Raw genomic sequence first — 21,191 nt, 5'->3', positions numbered from 1 at the left:
GAGTCGGATTTGACTGTTTTCATCACATGTATCACTTAAAATTGTTTTTTTTTAATTCTTTAGCTTTTTTTTAAGAAATAAAAACAAAAGTCAAAACGTTTAATTCACAAAGCGTTCAAAAAAGAAAATAAAAATGCTCAGCTATTTTCAAACAAAAATGCAACAAAGAATCTATAGTATATATATCCCAAATATCACGAGTCAGAGAGGACATTTTTTTAGGAAAGAGTCAGAGTGAAAACTTTTGAAAATATCAGAAATCAGAACTGAATCTACACTGAATCAAGGCTACAAAATGAAAAAGAAAAACTAAGCCATGTCATTTTCTAAATCTGGTAGAATTTTTTGTAATTATAAAAATATAATTATTTCTAATGCACAATCCTTAAATTTCAAATTTTTTTTTTTTTTGAAAGTGTATTTTCATTTGCATGCAAAAAGAAAAAGGAAAAAGGTATTTTTTTTTTTTTAAATATCTAAATAAATATGGTCTTTGCTACCGTGCATCTTCTAACATTTCGACAAATATGGTTGTAAATGGCCATTATGATTAAAACAAAAAAACCCTGCATACTTGATCACGTTCTCGAATAAGATTCTCTAGTGATTCCTGGGAGGCACTTGTTGTCTTTTCTTTTTCAGCTGCGAAAAAAAGAAAAAGTCAATGATAATAAATTTATTACATGTGTGTGTGTGTGTGTGTTGGTTGGTTCAAGAACAGGTTCATTATACAAAATCATTAACTCTCTAATGAATTTAAAGAGGAAGGTCAGATATCTAAATACTTCAATCCAATAATAATAGTAAAAACTACTAAGGAGAAAAGGAAAAGGAAAATAGCTTACATGACTGAAGTTGTGGGATTTGAAAAATATTAATTTTTCATCATTCAAATTTCGATAATTTCATGTTTAAATTTCATTAAAATCAGAGATTAATATACCAAAACATATCCGATCATTTTAGGACAATGTTAATAATCAAAGGATCATTTCTTTCAAAATTCAAAATCCCACATAAACGTTTTCGATACTGATGCATGAAATATAACTATATTTGAAGTATGGAGCATTCTTGGAAAACATTCAAATCACAAAGAGGTCATTCAATCTGGATAAATACAAATATAACACACTGGTGTAAACGTACATTTAGGAGATGAAAGATGAATACGAGATTGTGATAAACTTGGAAATTATGAAAATAGGTTCCAATACTAAAACTGATTTAAAAATAATCATATGGATGAATGACTGGTCATATTTACATTAAACTCCAATTGATATGAATTTTTGAACTGCAGATGTGTTTTATTTTAATAATGTGTGCTGCGACATGGTGAGTATTTCAAGCGAATATTCAAAACCGCTTGTGTAATCAATCGGCAATCTAACCCATACGCAATGTTGACTCATTACGAAACTAACGAGAATTATGGGTTTATATTTGTTTACATTACCTGTTACAGAGAGAACTCAATTTTACTTTGGAACAGTAATATTTTACAATAAGTGAAAACTGCTACTTTGCCAACTATAAAGCCATCATATATATATATATATATATATATATATATATATATACACACACACACATATATATATATTATTTATATATATTTTATTTCACTGCTTTAAGAAGAAAGTTCTAAAGTTGAACACTATCTGAGAAATAAAAGTGGTCAGCTGGCCTCGTGTAAGATCACGATTTCTGGTCATTTGATCACTATTGACTGTCTTTATGTTGTGCCTGTATTTGGTTTTTAAAGTTATTAATTTCTCTTGATTCTTGTAGCGCTTGTTGGTGGTCAAAAGGTAACATTCCTAGCAAATGGAGTCAAAAAACTGCTTTGTAACTGTGTTTGAATCTCCCCAGCAGTAGGAATCGTCACTTCATGCACTGATGATTGCAAAAACATGAAACTGTTTACAGGTATAATAATAATTATATATATACACTCGCAAAAGTACCTGTCGTTGACTGTGTTCAAAAACAGCCTATAGAAAATGGACTCTGATTTATTAAAGTATGATAGGTTATGAAAAGGAAGGGTTGCAAATTTGGGTTGAATTTGAGGGTATCAAAACCAAAGCAAAATATGATGAAAGTAAAAATAAAATAGATAAACCCCATAATTTATTATACTATACCTGTTCACACTGAAACACTTATCACAATATTCTGTGGATATATATTAAAAAACCTTGTTAAACTTTGTGACATATTTCCATTCTATGGAGGTCAGGTGCGAACGAACACCCCATAATTTTATTATACCATATTTCTTCAAACTGAAACATAATAATCAAAGTATACTTACGCAGATAGATATGAAAAGTCTTTAAAGTTTGTGCCTATTTCCATTCTATGGAGGCCAGGCACGAACACTGATCCCACAATTTTATTATACCATCCCTATTTAAGTTAAAACATACTTATCAAAGTATTCTTATGTACATCTATATCAAAAACACTTGTAAACGTTTTTTTTTAATTTTTAATTTTTTTATTTCCATACTTTGGGGGCCAGACGCGAATGCAGACCCCACAATTTTAATGAACCACCATTCTGCCAGATCAAACATATCCATTCCTGTGTCTCAATACATCTTTTATCATTATATGTAATCAGTTTTTTAAAATAGTCAACCATATAGAAGACTATTCATAACCAGACACACACAGACATTCAGCTTTATATTATATATATATAAAATGAAATAAGAATTAGTTAAGTTTACTAAAATAATCCAAGATGGCAAAACTAAAGTATATTATAAATATTGAAAAGTTAATATTTATAAAGTAATCTCAACCAGATGTAAAAGCTCGATAAAACCAAATAGGAAATAGAGCTTATAAGAACAAGTAGTTAGTTAAACATGTTAAAAAAACTTTGAAAAAGAGTTAAAAACATATTTAATTTTCAAAAAGGAAGCAGAAAATAAGTGAATACTTCTTAATCCATGGAGTTTCGAAGAAATACTTTCCTTCTCATCAGGATGTGGGGTGTGATTTTGCTTGTAAAAGTATTTAATGAAACTACAAGTAAGTCATAGATCTTACTTGGTAACAAATAGTGAAGCAGAGGGAATAGGGTGAAGAAAAAGGTGATTTCACGTGAATGGATCGTCTGGTGAAGGGTAAAGTATCAAATGACGGTAAAATCCAAAAAGTTGATTAAATTTCCATTTTCACAAGTAAAATCCCAGGGAATCGCGTAATTGGAAGATGGTCCAAAGTAATCCAAAAGGCAGAAATCCGTGGAATAATTCAAAAATTCACAAGGAAAAAGGGAATGAGTTCAAATATTATTCAAAGAAAGATAAGATGTGTTTCCTTTTTTAAAATTAAATATGTTTTTAACTCTTTTTCAAAGTGATTTTTTAACATGTTTTATTAACTACTTGTTATTATATATATATATATATATATATATATATGTATGTATGTATGTATGTATGTATGTATATAATTTGAAGTTGCTATTTTTCAACAGAAAAGGCCCAATTCTCCTTCACAACAATATCCAACCATATGTTGCTAAATCGACCCTTCAGAAGTTATGAATTGGCTGACGAAACTGCCTCATTTGCCATATTCTCCAGACCTCTCATCTACTGATTACCACATTTTCAAGCATCTCAACAACTTTTTGCATGAGATATGCTTCAAAATCCTAAGCAATATCAAAAACACCTTCAGCAACTTCATTGTCACCAGAATGCAAGATTTTTGTTACTGCATAAATACACCTGTTTTGCATTTTCCTATCAAATAGAATTCATCAAATAATATATATACACCCACACCCACAACAAAAGATGTTAATCATATAAATTTGGGAAAAGAATTTTTTTTCACCGATGCAAATTACATACTTGGAAATACAACAATTTAAAATTATTTTTATAAAAAAGAAAAAAAATATTGTTAAAACATCTCACCTTGTAACTGTGCAATTGTTTTTTCAAACTCAGCAACAATATGTCTGTGAAAAAAAAAGAGTAGATAACTGATCAGCTCGTTACATATTGAACAAGTTCAGCAATATTAAACATAATTCCCATTTTTTTTTTCTAAAATTATGAAGAATGTTTATTTCATTAATGTTACACACATAGTAGTTCTGAAATATAAACCCAAGAAAATCTCTTTCATTTTTTTTTTTGTTTCATTTATTGAATACTTTCCCTCCTTCTCTTCCTAAACGTCTCTCTATCATTTCTCTTGAAAGAAAATATTTAATATTTGAGGGAAAGATAACTCAACAAAAGAATAAATGTTATAAAAAAATTGGCTTTGCAATACAATTTTATGAACTGGTGAAATTTAATTTCCATAAATACTTTGATTTTTTTTTTTTTTTTTTTTTTTCAATTTTCAAATTAATAAAAAAACCTATTCAGCATTACCCAATGCTCTTATTTGAAACTCTGTTTTTCTTATCAAATTACATTTTTTTTTTTTTTTTAAATACGATTTTTAAATATAAAAATAATTATATTGTTTTGCCAGTAAATTATTCATTGAATAAACTTGTCATAAAATTAAAACTTTCAATCTTAATACACGAGTTGAGGCCTGAAATTACTTCAATTCGCCAGTTTAAATGCTTCTAAATTCCTTTCAAATTCAGAAGAATTATAAGATAATGCACGTTTTTTTTCAACTACTAACAAAAGATTAACATTCATTTTTGTATTTTATTATGTTAGTCCCTACCTCTCTTCCCTATGAAAAAACAAAGAAAAATCTTTATTGTGTATGTACTTGTGACAGAAAAAAACAAAGAAAAATCTTTTTTGTGTATGTACTTTATTGTGTATGTACTTGTGACAGAAAAAACTATGGTACACCAAATATCATGTAAATTGATTAAATAATTTTATTTTTATAAAAAAAAAATCAATAGGAATTCGTAGGCATTACAACGATGTACAAGGTTGATTTTAAAATCTATTTTTGAACAGTTATTTTAAGGGGTGAGTTATTGGTGATGAATTACCTAATATCCCTATGATAAAAATGGCTTTCTAAAATCTCATGAAAGTTCGAATTATTTGGAATTATTTCTTTTGTCTTTCAAACTATTTGCAAAAAATGAAGTTGAAAAATCCGGGATTGTTATTTAGTCATAAAATTTAATTTTGTTGCTTTAAAATAAATATATACGATCAATTTACATGATTTTTGGTGTGCAATATTTTCTTTTCGTCATGGGTATGTATGCCATAAAGATCTTTATTGATTCTTGTTTTTTCATGGGTAAGGGTATGGATTTGCACCCATTTTTTCAACAACTATTCGACTAATAAAAAAAAAAAAAAAAATGTATAAGTCACATAGTTACGAAACAAGCACGAGAAGTGTCCATATTTTATTAATGTAAAAATATTTATGATGGATTATCATTAAAAATAATTTTTTTACTTGTATTGAAAACAGAGTGCTCGATATTTGTTTAAACAGAGCAGTAATAAGATAGGTAGTGTAGGTTCACTATGATTCTGCAAACAATAAACAAAAGGGTTCAAATTCCTTTCACTTATTCATTTAAAATTAGTTTTGAATTGAAAACCATGTTTAAATTTAGAAGAGTTGTTTGAATTGAAAACCATGTTTAAATTTAGAAGAGTTGTTTGAATTGAAAACCATGTTTAAATTTAGAAGAGTTGTTTGAATTGAAAACCATGTTTAAATTTAGAAGAGTTGTTTGAATTGAAAACCATGTTTAAATTTAGAAGAGTTGTTTGAATTGAAAACCATGTTTAAATTTAGAAGAGTTGTTTGAATTGAAAACCATGTTTAAATTTAGAAGAGTTGTTTGAATTGAAAACCATGTTTAAATTTAGAAGAGTTGTTTGAATTGAAAACCATGTTTAAATTTAGAAGAGTTGTTTGAATTGAAAACCATGTTTAAATTTAGAAGAGTTGTTTGAATTGAAAACCATGTTTAAATTTAGAAGAGTTGTTTGAATTGAAAACCATGTTTAAATTTAGAAGAGTTTTGGTGGGTAGCTAATCTGTATAAGTCTTGAACTGTAAAAATTTTGCCGATAAAAAGCAAGATTCCTTCTCATGTAAACAGAAAAAATTATGCATAGGAATTCTAAAATATCTAGTTTTATTGAATGATTTCAGTTTCTGGTTAGTTGTTAGCAGAATGTGGCTCCATTTGATTGGTCAGTTTCTATCACCAGTGTCTATAAATCAGAGCTTTCGATTTTCTTCAATCCTAGCCTCTTATTATATAAAAAATATTGCAACAACAGTGAAGGTGGGGGTCACGGTAATGGTTTAAACGGATTTACTCACCGCATATCCTCATTAGACTGTTTCAGATTGCGAGCTTGATCATCGAGCAGCATAATTCTTTTCTCTTGGTCAGTGATACGTCGTTCCCTCTCGGCCAATTTCTTGCTCCAATCCTTCTCCTTCTGGAGCAGCCTCGTCTGAAATTCCAACTCTTGTTCTTGTTTCATTTTGTTCCACTCTGACTGCGAATATTTTAATACCTGATCGCAAAAGAAAGTCAAAGATTTATTTCAAACACGATAATCAATAATGAATTTAGCAACAAAAACAAGCTCCGAATGACCTCTAGAGAATTCTTCACTTCTTCAGGTTATAATTACTTTTAAGATTAGAATTTCAAAACGGCAAAACTCCAAACAAAATCTGGAGCAAGTTAAATCATAAATCCATGTCAAACATGCCATTTAAATTATTCTTAACAACAAACCGCAAATAAATCACACAAGTTAATTATTCAGTGTCATTTAAATCCAAAAGACAAATACTTTTCTTATATTAATATAGACAAACGTTTAACAATGTTTATTACTTGTATCGTAAAAAACGATGGAGGTTTGTACGATTGAAATTTAAGTTCATTGAAGCATTAATTTTAAACTGAATGTAAGACAAAATGATTTTTTTAAGCTGTTTTTTGATCAACTTATACAATAGTTTGACATTTAGATTTCATTTATTTAGAATTAGGAAAGGATTAAAATATAAAATAATTATATCATTTATAAATGTTTGATTTTAATGAGAAAATTTTGTTAAAAATGTTAAAAGAATTTGTCATTTATGTTGTAATGTTAAAGAAAAATATTTTTAGAAATTTAAAAATCAAAAGGAATTTTAATTATTTCATAAATAAATTTTTAAAATATTTACATTTTCTTTTAAATATTTACATTTTTTTTTAAATATTTACATTTTTTTTTAAATATTTACATTTTTTTTTTTTTGTTGACTTCGGACTATTATCCCCATTGAAATCCATACATTTTCATCCATATGCTTTCTGAACTTTTCCACAGTAGTAATGTTTATTCAAATATTACAATTTGCGTTGATGTTTCTTTTTAAATTCAATGATTATGATATTTACATAACATGAATGTTCTAAAAACGTTGCGTTTATTTTTTTTGTTTCTTGTTTAATCATTGTTTGACCGACAATGTTGGAAAATTCTAGCAGACGTTGGACTCTCTTTTTCTACAGAAATCTTGAAATGTTTCAATATGAACATTTCTGAAAACAGTAATCACGAGCTTTGGCACAAATCAAATTTTCTCTAAGCCTTCCAGTCCAGGGTAACAAGCTTCTTCAACCATCTCATGAATATTGCGTTCAATGGAAGGTGACAATGACTAAGCAGTTAATAACACAAACAACCAAGGTATACCAAGTTTGAATCCAGTTTGTTCCACAGAAACAATTTCGCTTACGATGTTGGCAACCTTAACTTGGTCTGTCCTATAAGTACCCGATTTCTTTCTAGAAAGAATTCTAACTAAAAAAGATATCTGGCCAATCTTCTCTGTTGCCATGCAAGCTACATCATGGTTGTTGGATTGACCATATTTAAGTAAAAAAAAACAACATAATTTTCATAAATGCACGTGAGGGATAAAATTGTTAGTCATAAACACTGGCATTTCTTTTCTCTTGCAGAGAGCAGCCTTTACAAGGTGATTTGGTCATATGAGGATGAGTCAGACTCCTGGGCATAATAATATCAACCAGACCTTTGAAGGATTACATCCAACCCCTTAGAGAAATTGCAGGCACCTACAAAGAGAGATGTTGCCACTCTCTCCTGCCCTTGTCAGCTAGACACCGAGCAAGGCTATCTTCACTTGAATATTGGTGATAGTGGCTAAGTGATTAATGACATGGACTGATAACCTGAATGTGCCAAGTTTGAATCGAGTTTGTTCCACAGAAACACTTTTCACTTAGGATGTTGGCAACCTTCACGTGAGTACACAATGTAGTTTTAGAAAAAATTCTGATAAAAAAGATATCAAGGAAAGCAATGGCATCAATAGAATTCAAACTAATTCAAACAAAATCGATGAATTCACATGCACCACACGATTCTTCATCTGCTTCTCTTTTTCTCGGCAGTTCCAAAAGACCGCAGATATTGTTATACAAGATGGTGGCTCAATCAACTTCAGTCGTCCCGACAGGATTTCTTCCTCAGTCGGGTACCGTGTCATTCTGTCACAGTTGTCAGTTAGCTCACCAATTTATTTAGGATTCTCTGAAGTGTTGATAAATATTTGGATCTTCCTCACAAAAGAGGCAGTTGCTCTCCACATCGAGTAAGACTGGCTTTACAAACACAAATCTGAAGATTTGTGGATAAGTCCGAGGTTGACCTAATATTTTTTTTAATTGATGAAAGGCAAGATGGGGACAATAGTCCATTGAAAAAAAAAAAAAAAAAAATGAAATAATGATGAGCATGACTTCCATCCCAGATATTTTACAGGGTTTAATGAATTAATCATTAAAAGAGATCAACTTAAATGTTTGTTAAAAAAAATAAAATAAAATAAAATTTCTAATCAGTTAGTGGAAGCAAACGGCAACAGCCAAAACGTTAAAAAAATAAAGACAAAAACAAAAAAGAAAAAAAAGAAATGAATGTAATTGGCTGGAGGATTTGGCTGGACGTGCTTGCATCGGTCCAGTTTGGATAAAACAAGATGAAAAAAAAAAAAAAGAAATGAAAAGTAATGGCAATTAGCTAATCATAAAGAAGCAATTTTGAAATAAATTAACACAAAAAGGATCAACTGACTTCAATAGAAAAATAATAACGAATAAAACTGAAGATTTTGTTTAAAAATAAACAAAAAGCCACACATTGGGAAAATGAAAGGCGGATGGTTTTGCTGTAAAAGCAAGATGAAATAAGATGATGGATTGCCTGAGGGAAAAGCATGATGAATTGCATGAACATTATATATATATATATATATATAAAGAGGATATGATTCACATGAAGCACTGTCAGGTTACGAAGTAGAAGGATGTAACGTCAATAAAATGATAAAGTAAATATATGTGATGTTATTAGAAAAAGATATAAAAACAATAACAAAAGTGTTTTTTATTTTTTATATTTAATTTTTCTTTTAAAACAATTTTTTAATAGCTTTCACAAACTTAAAGAAATTGTGAGCCAATCTTTATTTTTGAAAACGTCTCGCATTGCACATGTCTATCAAAATCACAAATCTAGACATTTTCAAAAATCAAGATTGGCTCACAATTTCTCTAAGTTTGTGAAAGACATTAAAAACAAAAACAAAAAAAAAACAAAAAAATGATAATAACTTTGAAATAAAAATCAAATGATTCGTCTTCGTGTATATTCTTCTCATAAAAATATTATTCATATGTACTTTTTTATTGCATTGCCATAAATATTGTTATATATATATATATATATATATATATATATATATATATATATATATATATATATATATAGTGATGCTGATGACTTTTTAATGTAGTAAGTCCTGAGATTTACACATGGTGATTTGAATGGGTCCTTAAGAAACTATGAGATTCCTGCTAAAGTTTTTAAATAAATTTGAGTATTCAACTAGAGACTCCATTTTCAATTTTTTATCCCTCCAAAAAATTTCAATTGCCCTCAAAAATGAAAATTTTCTTTTTTTAAATTAACAAAATAAATGTTTGTATTAACTCTCTCTTCCTCCACAAAAAGTAATTAAATTATATTAGTTAAGAATTATGATAAAAAGCTTTTTTTTATTATTAATATTAGATGTTTAAACTCCATGCAATTTGCACAAAATGCATGTTATTCAAAGAAATCTAAGCAGATTAAAATTTGTGTTCACTTTTTTTAATGGCTGTTATATAAAATATTTTTTTATCTTGAAAAAAAAAAAAAAAAAAAAAAAAGGTTTCCATTATCATTATCCTGCCCCCCACCCCCACACCATTTATTTTTGGTTAAAAATCACTCAACAATGAAACTGACAAGTTACAAAGAATATCAAAGAGAAATAGGAATACTGGAGAAAGGCAAGGGATATATTTGGAGGGATCAGAAGACAAACATGAAAGATGAAGAATTAGCTTATTTTGAAAAAGTAACATTCTATGATTCAAAGAACATTGTGTACAGTTCTTTTATGATGGAATTTATGTGCATCGCACGAGTTTATTGCGATGTTTCAGATTTTTTTTTTATACAGTGATCACCACTTATCAAGGCCCAGAAGCCACTCAGGGATAAGGGTTATTGAAAGTACATTACGTTAGTATGGAGATTTGATAAAGTGTTTACTTAAGGGGGCAGTTCATTAGGAATTTGTTAACGTTGGACTTGAAGACATTTAAGTTGTAGTCCGGTGGGAAGCAAGCAGACGGAACAGAGTTTCACAGGCGTGCAGTTCTAAGAAAGAAGCTTTCTTCATGGAATCCACGTTTTGATTTAGGCACAGATAAAGAGTGGGGGAAATTTTTCACAGTGGATTCAGCTAGACGGGTGTTTTTCGTGAAAGATTGGCGAGGGGGAACCAGAGATTGGAGTTCAGACGAGCACCTGCCATGGAAATAACGATAAAACAAGGATAGGCTCGCAACGTCTCTTCTGTGGGAGAGAGGTTGCAGGGTAGAGAAAAGGGCATCCCCCACTAAGCCACAAAGTCTATTTTGTACTCTTTCAAGGCAGGATAGGCTGTTTTTAGCAGCTCCTGCCCAGATATGGCAACAGTATTCCATCCTTGGACGTACTTGGCTTTTATATAGATAGAGAATTGCATCAGTAGTGAGATATCTACTGGAGCGGTAGAAGGATCCCACCATCTTTCCAGCGATCTTGGCAACAGACTTGATGTACGTGTTCCATTTAAGATCAGGAGTAAAGGTCAAACCCAGAAGCTTGTCAAAACATGGGGCTTCTAGACGAGAGCCATCCATTTCAATTGATGCCAGATGGGGATCAGAGCGTTGATGATGTAAAGATAGGAGTTTGGTTTTGGATGCATTAAAGGTAACCAGCCACGTCTTCCCCCATTGAACCACGTGCTTGAGATCAGAGGAGAGAGAATCAGAGAGAACTTTGTCATTTACGGCCTTTGATGTGTTGCCGTAGATGGTCGTGTCATCAGCATAGATGTCAACGAATGATTTAAGTATGTGTTTAGGGAGGTCATTGATGTAGATCAGGAATAGAGTTGGGCCCAGGATTGACCCCTGAGGAACTCCAGCATTTATATTGCAGGCCTCCGATTTTTGTCAATCTACCACTACTCTTATGAGTCTATCGGAGAGAAATGATTTAATGATTGAGAAAACATTTCCAGTTATACCGTAGCTGGAAATCTTGTGAAGTAGACCCTTATGCCATACCTTGTCGAAGGCCTTTGATATGTCAAGAGCAATTGCCCTAGAAAGGAAGCCTTTGTCAAGAGATTCACTAATCCTGTGGGATATAACCGTCAGCACATCTGCGGTAGATCTTGCAGAGCGGAAACCATATTGTGTGTCACTAAGAAGGTTGTTCCTGCTGAGGTGGTTGACTATTTCTCTATTTAATATGGATTCCAGCAACTTACTCATAACACACAGGAGACTTATTGGTCTGTATTGAGAGGGAGATGACTTATCACCTGAATAAATACAGGGCAAACTGATGAGGTCTTCCAGGGAGTCGGAAAGCACTTCTCCTTAAGACAGTGCTTAAACAGTTTCGTAAGTATGGGAGCAAGTTCTGGTTGAAGCCTTTTTAACACTATAATTGGGATGCCGTCAGGGCATGTTTCAGAATAAAATACTGAATAGAAAGTTTCTATTACTCGGACTACTACCCTCACGTTGAATGTTATTCTCATAATGTTTCAACCAATAACATCTCACCTTGAATGTTATTCTCATAATGTTTCAACCAATAACATCTCACCTTGAATGTTATTCTCATAATGTTTCAACCAATAACATCTCACCTTGAATGTTATTCTCATAATGTTTCAACCAATAACATCTCACCTTGAATGTTATTCTCATAATGTTTCAACCAATAACATCTCACCTTGAATGTTATTCTCATAATGTTTCAACCAATAACATCTCACCTTGAATGTTATTCTCATAATGTTTCAACCAATAACATCTCACCTTGAATGTTATTCTCATAATGTTTCAACCAATAACATCTCACCTTGAATGTTATTCTCATAATGTTTCAACCAATAACATCTCACCTTGAATGTTATTCTCATAATGTTTCAACCAATAACATCTCACCTTGAATGTTATTCTCATAATGTTTCAACCAATAACATCTCGATCCATGTTCGAATTTGTCCAATTAAAAATTTGTATGAAAGTGCAGCAAAATTTTTACAGGGTAAAAAAGCGTGGATTAAATAAAAAAGTTCCATTTGAAATTCCATATAGATTCCCCGAGTTCAATAAGATGCACTTGAAGAAAGTCAGAAGTTACATCATCCAAAACATTATGAGAAGAACATTCAAGATGAGAACAGTTATCGAAATAATCCAAATTATCAATCCTCATCTAAAAAAATTCCAAAACCGAATGAAACGTTGAAAAGTTTTGCTTTTGAATATTATACCAAATAATCGATGTATAGAAATGATTACAAAAGACCAAAATGTAAAATTTATAATTCAATTTCTGAAAAATTTTTAAAAGAATTTTCCATCCATAGGTTCGTAGAAAAAATGTGGGTTCATACCTTTCCCCAAAGGTGTTAATGTGCAATTTAAAATAAAAGAACTGAAAGGCGTGATTCATTTAGAGATGGAAAATATGTTGCAGAATGGTTGTATTGCAGCCAAATGTTTTGTAAAAAAATGTTTTAAAAAACATTCCAAATTAAAATGAGTTTGATATTTTTATGAGTTTTACATTCTAAAATGATACTTAAACAATTCAGTGAACGCAGAATTAAGTGATGAAATATATATTAAAAAAAAATGTTAATATTTTTATAAACTAAAAACAATTGATTAATTTTTTAATTGAACCAGAATTGATACCAGAAGTGGTGTTTGAATTATCAAAATATTATAAAAAAAAATCATAAACTAAAAAAATTATAAACTAAAAATAAACAAGCAACATTTTTTCTGGATATTCTTTAATTTTTCCATTAAAAATGAAAACTACTCGTTTTATTGGAAGTTGAAAATGCAAAATTTTGAAGAGTTGAAATATAAATTAGAAAAATCTATTAGAAAAATATATACTTAAATAATTTCTGCAATTATATAATTCGATGCAAAGATGTTATTTTCTAGAAAAATATTCATCATAACAATTTATGTAAGGTCTCTTCAGTTTATAAGTGTTTATGATGAATTATGTCAGTTTTTTTAGAAAGTAATACTTCTGTGCAATATAAACAAAGTTGCAAAACAAGAACTATATAAATTACTAAATTGTTTTATGCAACTGTAAAAACAAAATCCACCGAAATAAAATATTTGTACAAAGGAGAAAAACAAGATGTGAGCATTTGGAATTGAATGTTGGCGAGGAATGATCTATACAGGCGCATTTCAGGTAGGACAATTGGTGGGAGTGCTGGAGTGGATGGAGAAGAGGGTAGGAATGAATAATGGTTGACTAACAATTCAAGGGTTCATCACAAGGAAACTAAGTACTGGAGATATAAAAAAAAAAAAAAAAAAAAAAAAAATGGAAGAAATTACAACAGGTGATCTTCTTGTAGTTAATGAGTCCAATTACATATGTATATAACGTGGGTATAATGCAAAAGTGTGTGTGCATGTTTGTCTATGTGTATTTATCAAATGAATGGTGAAAATGAAGGCAGTATGACTTTAGAAATGCAGAAAGAGTAAAGATAAAACATGTAGGTGGGATGACATGGGATGACACCAACACCCAGCGTGAGTGAAAGTGACAGAGTTTGACCACCAAAGGAAGATTTCTTCTCTTGCCTAATAAAATGAATGAATATTAATTATTTTAAATAGCCATGCAGCATAGAAAGCTCAGAGTGCAATACAAATAAAAACTGAGACTTGTAAAAAGGCATGCATTCAAAAAATAAAAAATACTTGACTTAAGAACACCAAATCAATTAACTCTTTGTTAACTTAATTTTTGTGAAATGATACATGGTAAAAATGATTTAAAGAAATTTAACTCATTGGTAAATGACTAAAAAAAAAAAAAATACAACTTAGCAGAAATTTGAATAAATTTATAAATCCTATAATGGGGCTTCTTATGCCTATAATTTCTGTTTAAGTCATTTGATTTGATATGTAGAATATTGAACAATTCAATTGAATTTGTAAAGAATTGGTTTCTTTCTTTTACAACATGGCAATTCTTTTGAGTGATTAAATGCAAAAACAATATTTATTGTAAACCATTCAGTACAAATCTCTCTCTCTCTCTCTCTCTCTCTGTCATATATATATATATATATATATAGTGGATTGCTACACAGATGTAACACAGATGTCATTATTAATGACTTGATAAGATCTATGATCCAACGATGATTGCATTTGTATAGCCATCCACCATATATCATATGATGTGTGCATGTTACATATTTTTTATATACATGCTCAATACTACGTAAAGTAGAGCAGTTATATATATATATATATATATATATATATATATATAGGTAGAATATAAACATGCACATGTATAAAACATAATTTTCAGATTGCTTTGATAAATAAAATTCTTTATCAGCATAAAAACAAAACTATAATTCCAATTATCTCCCTTGCTTTATGTATCGTTGTTGCAGGAGTGAATGAGAAAGAGGCTGGAGGCAAAAGATGTACTTATTGTTGCGTCAATAGAATGTTACCTGTGCTAAACAGAATCAACACACACGAAAACAAAAACACAAAAGCAATAAAGTTGGCCATTGTTTTCAATGCGGCAACATCTGTGAAGGAAAGGATTTCTTTTATGTAAGATGCTTAAAGCTAATCAGCATAACAATTAAGGATAAAATTAAATCTGCCTAGAAGATATGTTGTCGTTGACTCTTGCCTTGTTTCAATTTCATGTCATATGACACCTCCCACCACCACCACCACTCCAAAGCTTTTATAGCATGTGTGTGTGTGTGGGGGGGCATGTACTCCTTTATTGGGAATAATTTATCTTGTACCTCTTTCAGATTAAAATGAGTTGCAGGTTTCAAAAACCATTTGCATTAATGGCAGAGCAATGTATGAATAGTCCAGGAAATGGTCATAATCACCAGACAAATTAATGGAGATTATATATTAGTGTTATAATACTGTCATCACTAAGAATAGTGTGAAAATAGGGGGCTGTTACTGTGGATAGCGTTTGTATATAAACTTGGATTTTCGCTAGTGTTATTTAATGGTGGATCTACAAATCACTAAAAAATGTTTGTTTTTGTATGTGTATATATATATATATATATATATATATATATATATATATATATATATATATATTATACATATACACACACACAATCATGTTATCAAAGAATATATCTTTAACAAAGCAAAACTTATCAAGATAAGAAAAACTTAAAGATATTAAGAGGAGCAAACATTATTATTCTGATGATATAATAAAGTTATATAAAACTATTATTCCTCAATGTTTATTTCATTTAATTAATTACAATATATATATATATATATATATATATATATATATATATATATATATATATAGTGGTAAGTTACATTCCAATGACCAAAAAAATGTAATCAGTGCAAAATCATGATATTTTGTTCAAAGCCATTATACTTATAAGTGAACGCCTGTATTTTTTTCATAATTGCTTGACACATGTTTTGTAATAATGATGACACAATGGATCGTATCTCGCTTCAATACAATGAAAAACGTGATGCACTTTGTAAAAAATATAATTTTTATGAAAAAAAGAAAAAAGAAAAAAAGTAATAATTGCGAACTGATTCTGTTTTTTTGGTCATTCGAATATAACGCACCACTATATATGCTCTGAAGCTTGAAATATACCTTCATTGAGCTTATCATCTGTAACAATTTAAACTATATTATAAGAAACATATACTTTAATAAATATGTACATTTTAAATAAACTATGGAAATATATATTTTTTTCTTTAAATAAATATTATTTTTTGACCTACAAACTTTAGTGTCTCATGCTCATGCAATCATCAGTGTAGGAAAGGGTTTACTGTTGGTCATGAGATTCAAATCCAGTCACAAAGTTACCCTTAACTTCTCAGGTTAGCTACCTTACCTCCAGACTACTGGCAACCAACACAAGAATTGAAGGAAATTAAGCGTCTATACATACTAAATCAGTAGACATACATAATAAACAGTCATGAAAGTATTCCACAACCATAAATCAAAATGTTACTTTTACGTTAAAGTTCTTAATTCCCTAAAGAGGGTTCAACTTTTATTTCTTAAAAGGGCTTAATTTTTTGTTAATTTTTTTTTATACCTACAAACGCTAGTGGTTCATGTTCGTGCAATCTGTGTAGGAAGTGATTGTTACTGATGCGTGATCACACATGCGATACCCCGTTTTCGTTAATAACCAACAGGTGTGGTAAAACTGTTTCAGTGGCTAAGGTGATGCTGTCACTATGGGTGCCACTGAACAGGGTATAAAACGTTTTCTTCATCTTTGCAGGTTCATAAAATCTTACTGCAGTTTATTTACTTTCAACGATCGATGACATTAACTGTCGCAACACTGATCATGTAATATCACCTAAACTTGTGGAATTGTAATTTGTTGTAGGCACATTTTATCTTCGCTTATGTTTTGGATAAATCAAACTTAACGCCTGTGTATAATATGATTACACCTTCTTCGCATGAACATTTTTTTTTTTTTTACTCCATAAAAAGGAAATCGCTTCATTAGAATATTTTTATAAGAGTTAAAAAAAAAAATAAATAAATAAAATAAAATAAAAAAAAGTGAAATCTATTTCATTAAATGTTGGGGATCAAACCAAAATAAATTTATTTATTGTAAAAAAAAAAAAAAAAGAAAAAAGATGAGACAATAAAACGATGTCATATCAATGAAATTAAAAAAAAATTTTTTTTACTGAAAGGTCATCACTTATCAGGACAGAAAGCCACTTAAAGATCAGGGTTAATAAAACATAACAAATACTAATAAAAATCTTTCCCAGTAATAAATATATTTTTATTCGATTTACAAGGTGTCCTTAAGTCAAGTATTAAAATAAAAAGGTTAACACACGAAATCCAAATAAATATCAATAAAAATGGCTGAACTAGTGGCTGAACCACAGTCTGAAGTGTGATTCGCAGTAGCATTAGTGGGGCACTGTGTATTGGTGTTACCTGAGACGGATCAGAGCCGGTGGTCTGTTGGGCGGGGTCCTACATTGGAAGCCGAGTGGAAAAGAACAACACAACATCAACATTACATAGATCAACGGAAAATATACAACATCAACATTGTCAAAGGTTCAGCAGTTGACCAGTTGGAGTGCTGCTGTTGACCACTTTTCTCTTTTGTTTCATTTTGTTATGGAGGTCAATAAGAAACACAGGTATAAAAAAAACATTGCTAAAACAGTGGTCAAACTGCTGAAGTAAGGAAGATTAAAATTTAATTCATTTTACATTTAAAATTTTCTAATTACTAATACGGGGTGGAAAAAATAATGTGCAGTTTAAAAATCTAAAGGGATTAATTTGCATATGAAGGAATTAGTTGCATTAAAAACGAAGACTTAGAGAGAACAACAACTTGAGTATTTGATAGCTGAGAGAACAAAGACTTAGTATAAATTACAGTGTCAGTAAAAAGAAGGGTTGTCAATTTCTATTTATTCAATGCCAGGAATGCTCAACATTATCAATCCACTTAACAATGGACATGTCATTGCAGCATCACTAAACTCTGAAATCAGCCGAACATAAAAAGTCTTGCCCTCTATTACCAAAATAGCCAAAATAGCTCATAATTTAAACAGAAATTGACAGCGCCCCTTTTCACCGATACTATAATTCATTACTGCCCCTTAACTTTAATGTGTTTTCTCAGTTGCTAAATACTTAACTCTCTGTTCTTCCCAACTCATCCTTCTTAACGAAGTTAATTGCTCCATATGCCAATGAATGCCTTTATATTTTTGAACCACTCAATAATAGTGGAATTGAATTTTCTCAAGTTTGTTTTCCAGTGAAATGTTAAAGCAACTTCATAAAACTAAAAAAGCTCTTCCTTTATTTGATGTATAACCAAACAAGGTGAAATTCTTTTGTTTAGAATTAATAACTTTCTCATCAGACATTTACAAGTTAAGGTCAGATAATAAAGTTGTTGAGAAGTTAACATCACAAACTGTAATTTCCATTGCATTCTCTGCATCTCTTAATATTGATGATCTTTCAGACTGATCTAATTTATGGAGATTGAATCAAGCAGAAATTAAATACTGTAAATTTTTATGTTCTTGTTGTTGTTGTTGTTGTATTATTATTATTATTATTATTATTATTATTATTATTATAATAATAATAATAATAATAATAATAATAATAATAATAATAATAATAATAATAATAGGTAGAAATGGTAAGCCTTCTTCAATCATTGTCAACTCAATATCTTCTCTCGTCTTCCCATATATCCAAAGTTAAACACAGGATCAGTTTTTAATGCGCGGAAAAAATCCAGCTCCTCAAGTAGAAGTACTTTGGATTCAAAACAAAAGTAAAAAAAGAAAAAAAAAATGCAATAATTTAGAAATACTTATCTTCTGATAGAACAGATACAACACTTTGAATTATTTGCAGAAAAATAAGGTGAATAAATTTTATAAATTAAGCACACGGTCATCAAAAGTGTGTATGTTTTGAGGAAGAGGGATCATTGGTCATCCTCTCTTCCTCATAACTGACTGACTGATTTATTCAAATGCTGCAGAAACTACACTTAGATCCCATCTTGAAAGCCAGATAACGAATGTCATCAAAAATAGAAAACAATGGCTCAACAAAATAATGTTGAACAATCAGTTGATTGAACCACTGATCAACAATTGCAGGCTCTTCTTTTTCCTCAATTTTGGCTGCCTTGTAGGGAAAGGTTTTAGAGACGGATTATAAATCCATGTTTACACATGAAACTTTCATAAGGATTGTATAAAAATTTGGTTCCGTTATTAATTTCCAAGTAGTAAAAAGTGGACCAATCAAATAAGAAAGGATTTCTTTTCTTGATTTTTCAAAGCTTAACGAGAAGCAAAAATGGCAAAGTAATGCACGCCAAATCAATCGCTTCTTCTTCTTCGTTGTGCGCAGGATGAGTTTATTCTTTTTTATCATAACTTTCGACAAACAATCAGATATTGTAAGAATGTTGTAACTATCAAGGCAGAGGAACGTTCAGTAGAATATAGATTAAAAAATTGATTAAATTTTTTTTCAAACAATTTAAAACCTGAGTTTCATTTCAAAACATGTTATAACCATTCATTTTATTGAGTATTTACATTAAAAAATTGTTTCCTTTACATCTGCATCTCTACATAAACTCGCACAGATAGTCATCAACCGTTCTGCGATGCATTCTACACTGCTGTTTTCTAAATTTGTTTCAACTCCCAAATTAAAAATTAAAAAAAAAGGCTCTGTGGATGTATCAGAAACATCAAAAATTTTGATTGGATGTCTTGCTGACTTGATAAACCAAGAGCAGGTTCGAAGCATTCCCTTAAACATAAATTAGACATTTCTTTTTATCTTATCTCTTAAGGTAGTGAAAATTCATTTCAAGGTTTGGTTCTAATATAGTGTTGGTGACAAGTGAAAATCACATTGCAAGTGAAAACAATGTACTTATACATCATGCAGAAATAAGTATCCTCACTAAAAATTAGAAAAAAAATTTTTTAATCAATTTCATCATATTTTTCAGATCCACTTTTGACAAGAGCTAAAGTACTTGCAAATTAGGGAAGATAACTCAGTCTTTCATTGAAGCAAGTAAAAATGAAATACGTAATACTAGTCTGGGTACCCGGCGTTGCCCGGGTTTTCGGAGGGTGTGTGTTGATCAAAAAAAAAAAAACAAAAAGGGTAGTAGGCAGGCAGGCTCGAACCCGTATTGCAAAGGAGGAAAAGAATGTAAAAAAAAAAAAAAAAAAAAATGTGACGTCTTTGTTCTTGCACCCATCGCCAAACCGGAAGTGACAAAAGTGCCCAGTTGAGGGTGTGAGAATTAATATTTTTAGCCAATTTTTCGATATTTGCCATTCGGAGGGTCGAGCTTTAAAACGATACTGATCTCGTGAAAACCATAGCCTCTGTCGAAAGTTTTAGGCAAACATACATACATTTAAACAGACAGGTGAGGTTTATATTATAGAAAATAAATCTGCAATTTACAATAAATTTGATTTTTACTTTTAACTAAAATTCTATTCAATCATTTTTTTTCTCATTTTTAGTGAAGATACATATTTTTGCATGGTATCGAATAGTTTTTAATTGGAACGCAATTTTCACTTGTGGCCGATATTATATAAGAACTCAAGATTTTTTTTTGCCTTTGACAATATTTCCAATTTTATTTTACCCTCTTAACGAGGGAACATAAACAGGGTAAGAATCCATTGTTAATAAGAGTGTCTTTAAAACAAAATGCTTGAAACTTTTTCCATATGAAAAAGTCATCACAAACGATGCTTTTAGTAATTGCAGTGTTGCAAACAGCAACACCACTCTATTCTAAAAATACATGCATTCAACATTTGAACAGAAATTGTTAATAGAACAAAATTCATTTGCCTTTGAATAAAAAAAGGCAGTGCAAACAGCAATAATAACAGG

The 21,191-nt window shown here is 30.2% G+C and overlaps 1 protein-coding gene and 1 long non-coding RNA gene across 9 annotated transcripts in view; one reads left to right on the top strand and one right to left on the bottom strand.

The window, feature by feature from the left end:
* Positions 1–8,950, top strand: part of LOC145246156 (uncharacterized) — a 25,029-nt gene extending 16,079 nt beyond the window's left edge. Inside the window, exon 2 of the long non-coding RNA XR_013863101.1 lies at positions 7,973–8,950. This is a non-coding gene — a long non-coding RNA (uncharacterized LOC145246156). The remainder of the gene's footprint in view (positions 1–7,972) is intronic.
* The window catches only part of LOC145246149 (uncharacterized), a 634,197-nt gene that overhangs the window by 7,470 nt on the left and 605,536 nt on the right, over positions 1–21,191 (bottom strand). For 4 of the 8 annotated variants that reach the window (XM_080107997.1, XM_080108001.1, XM_080107999.1 and 1 more), the window contains 4 exons: positions 17,691–17,729; positions 6,319–6,518; positions 3,948–3,991; positions 575–642 (listed from right to left, as the gene is read on the bottom strand). In XM_080107997.1, coding sequence (XP_079964123.1) covers positions 575–642; positions 3,948–3,991; positions 6,319–6,518; positions 17,691–17,729 — 351 coding nt within the window. The remainder of the gene's footprint in view (positions 1–574; positions 643–3,947; positions 3,992–6,318; positions 6,519–17,690; positions 17,730–21,191) is intronic. The other 4 variants (XM_080107998.1, XM_080108002.1, XM_080108000.1 and 1 more) reach the window with 1 other exon arrangement.

The sequence above is a fragment of the Euprymna scolopes genome, chromosome 23 (genome assembly GCF_053919585.1).
Source record: "Euprymna scolopes isolate OS-2025 chromosome 23, ASM5391958v1, whole genome shotgun sequence".
Lineage (NCBI taxonomy): Eukaryota > Metazoa > Mollusca > Cephalopoda > Sepiida > Sepiolidae > Euprymna > Euprymna scolopes.
The sequence above is the reverse complement of the archived record's forward strand: the minus strand, read 5'-3'. Positions and strand labels throughout refer to the sequence as shown.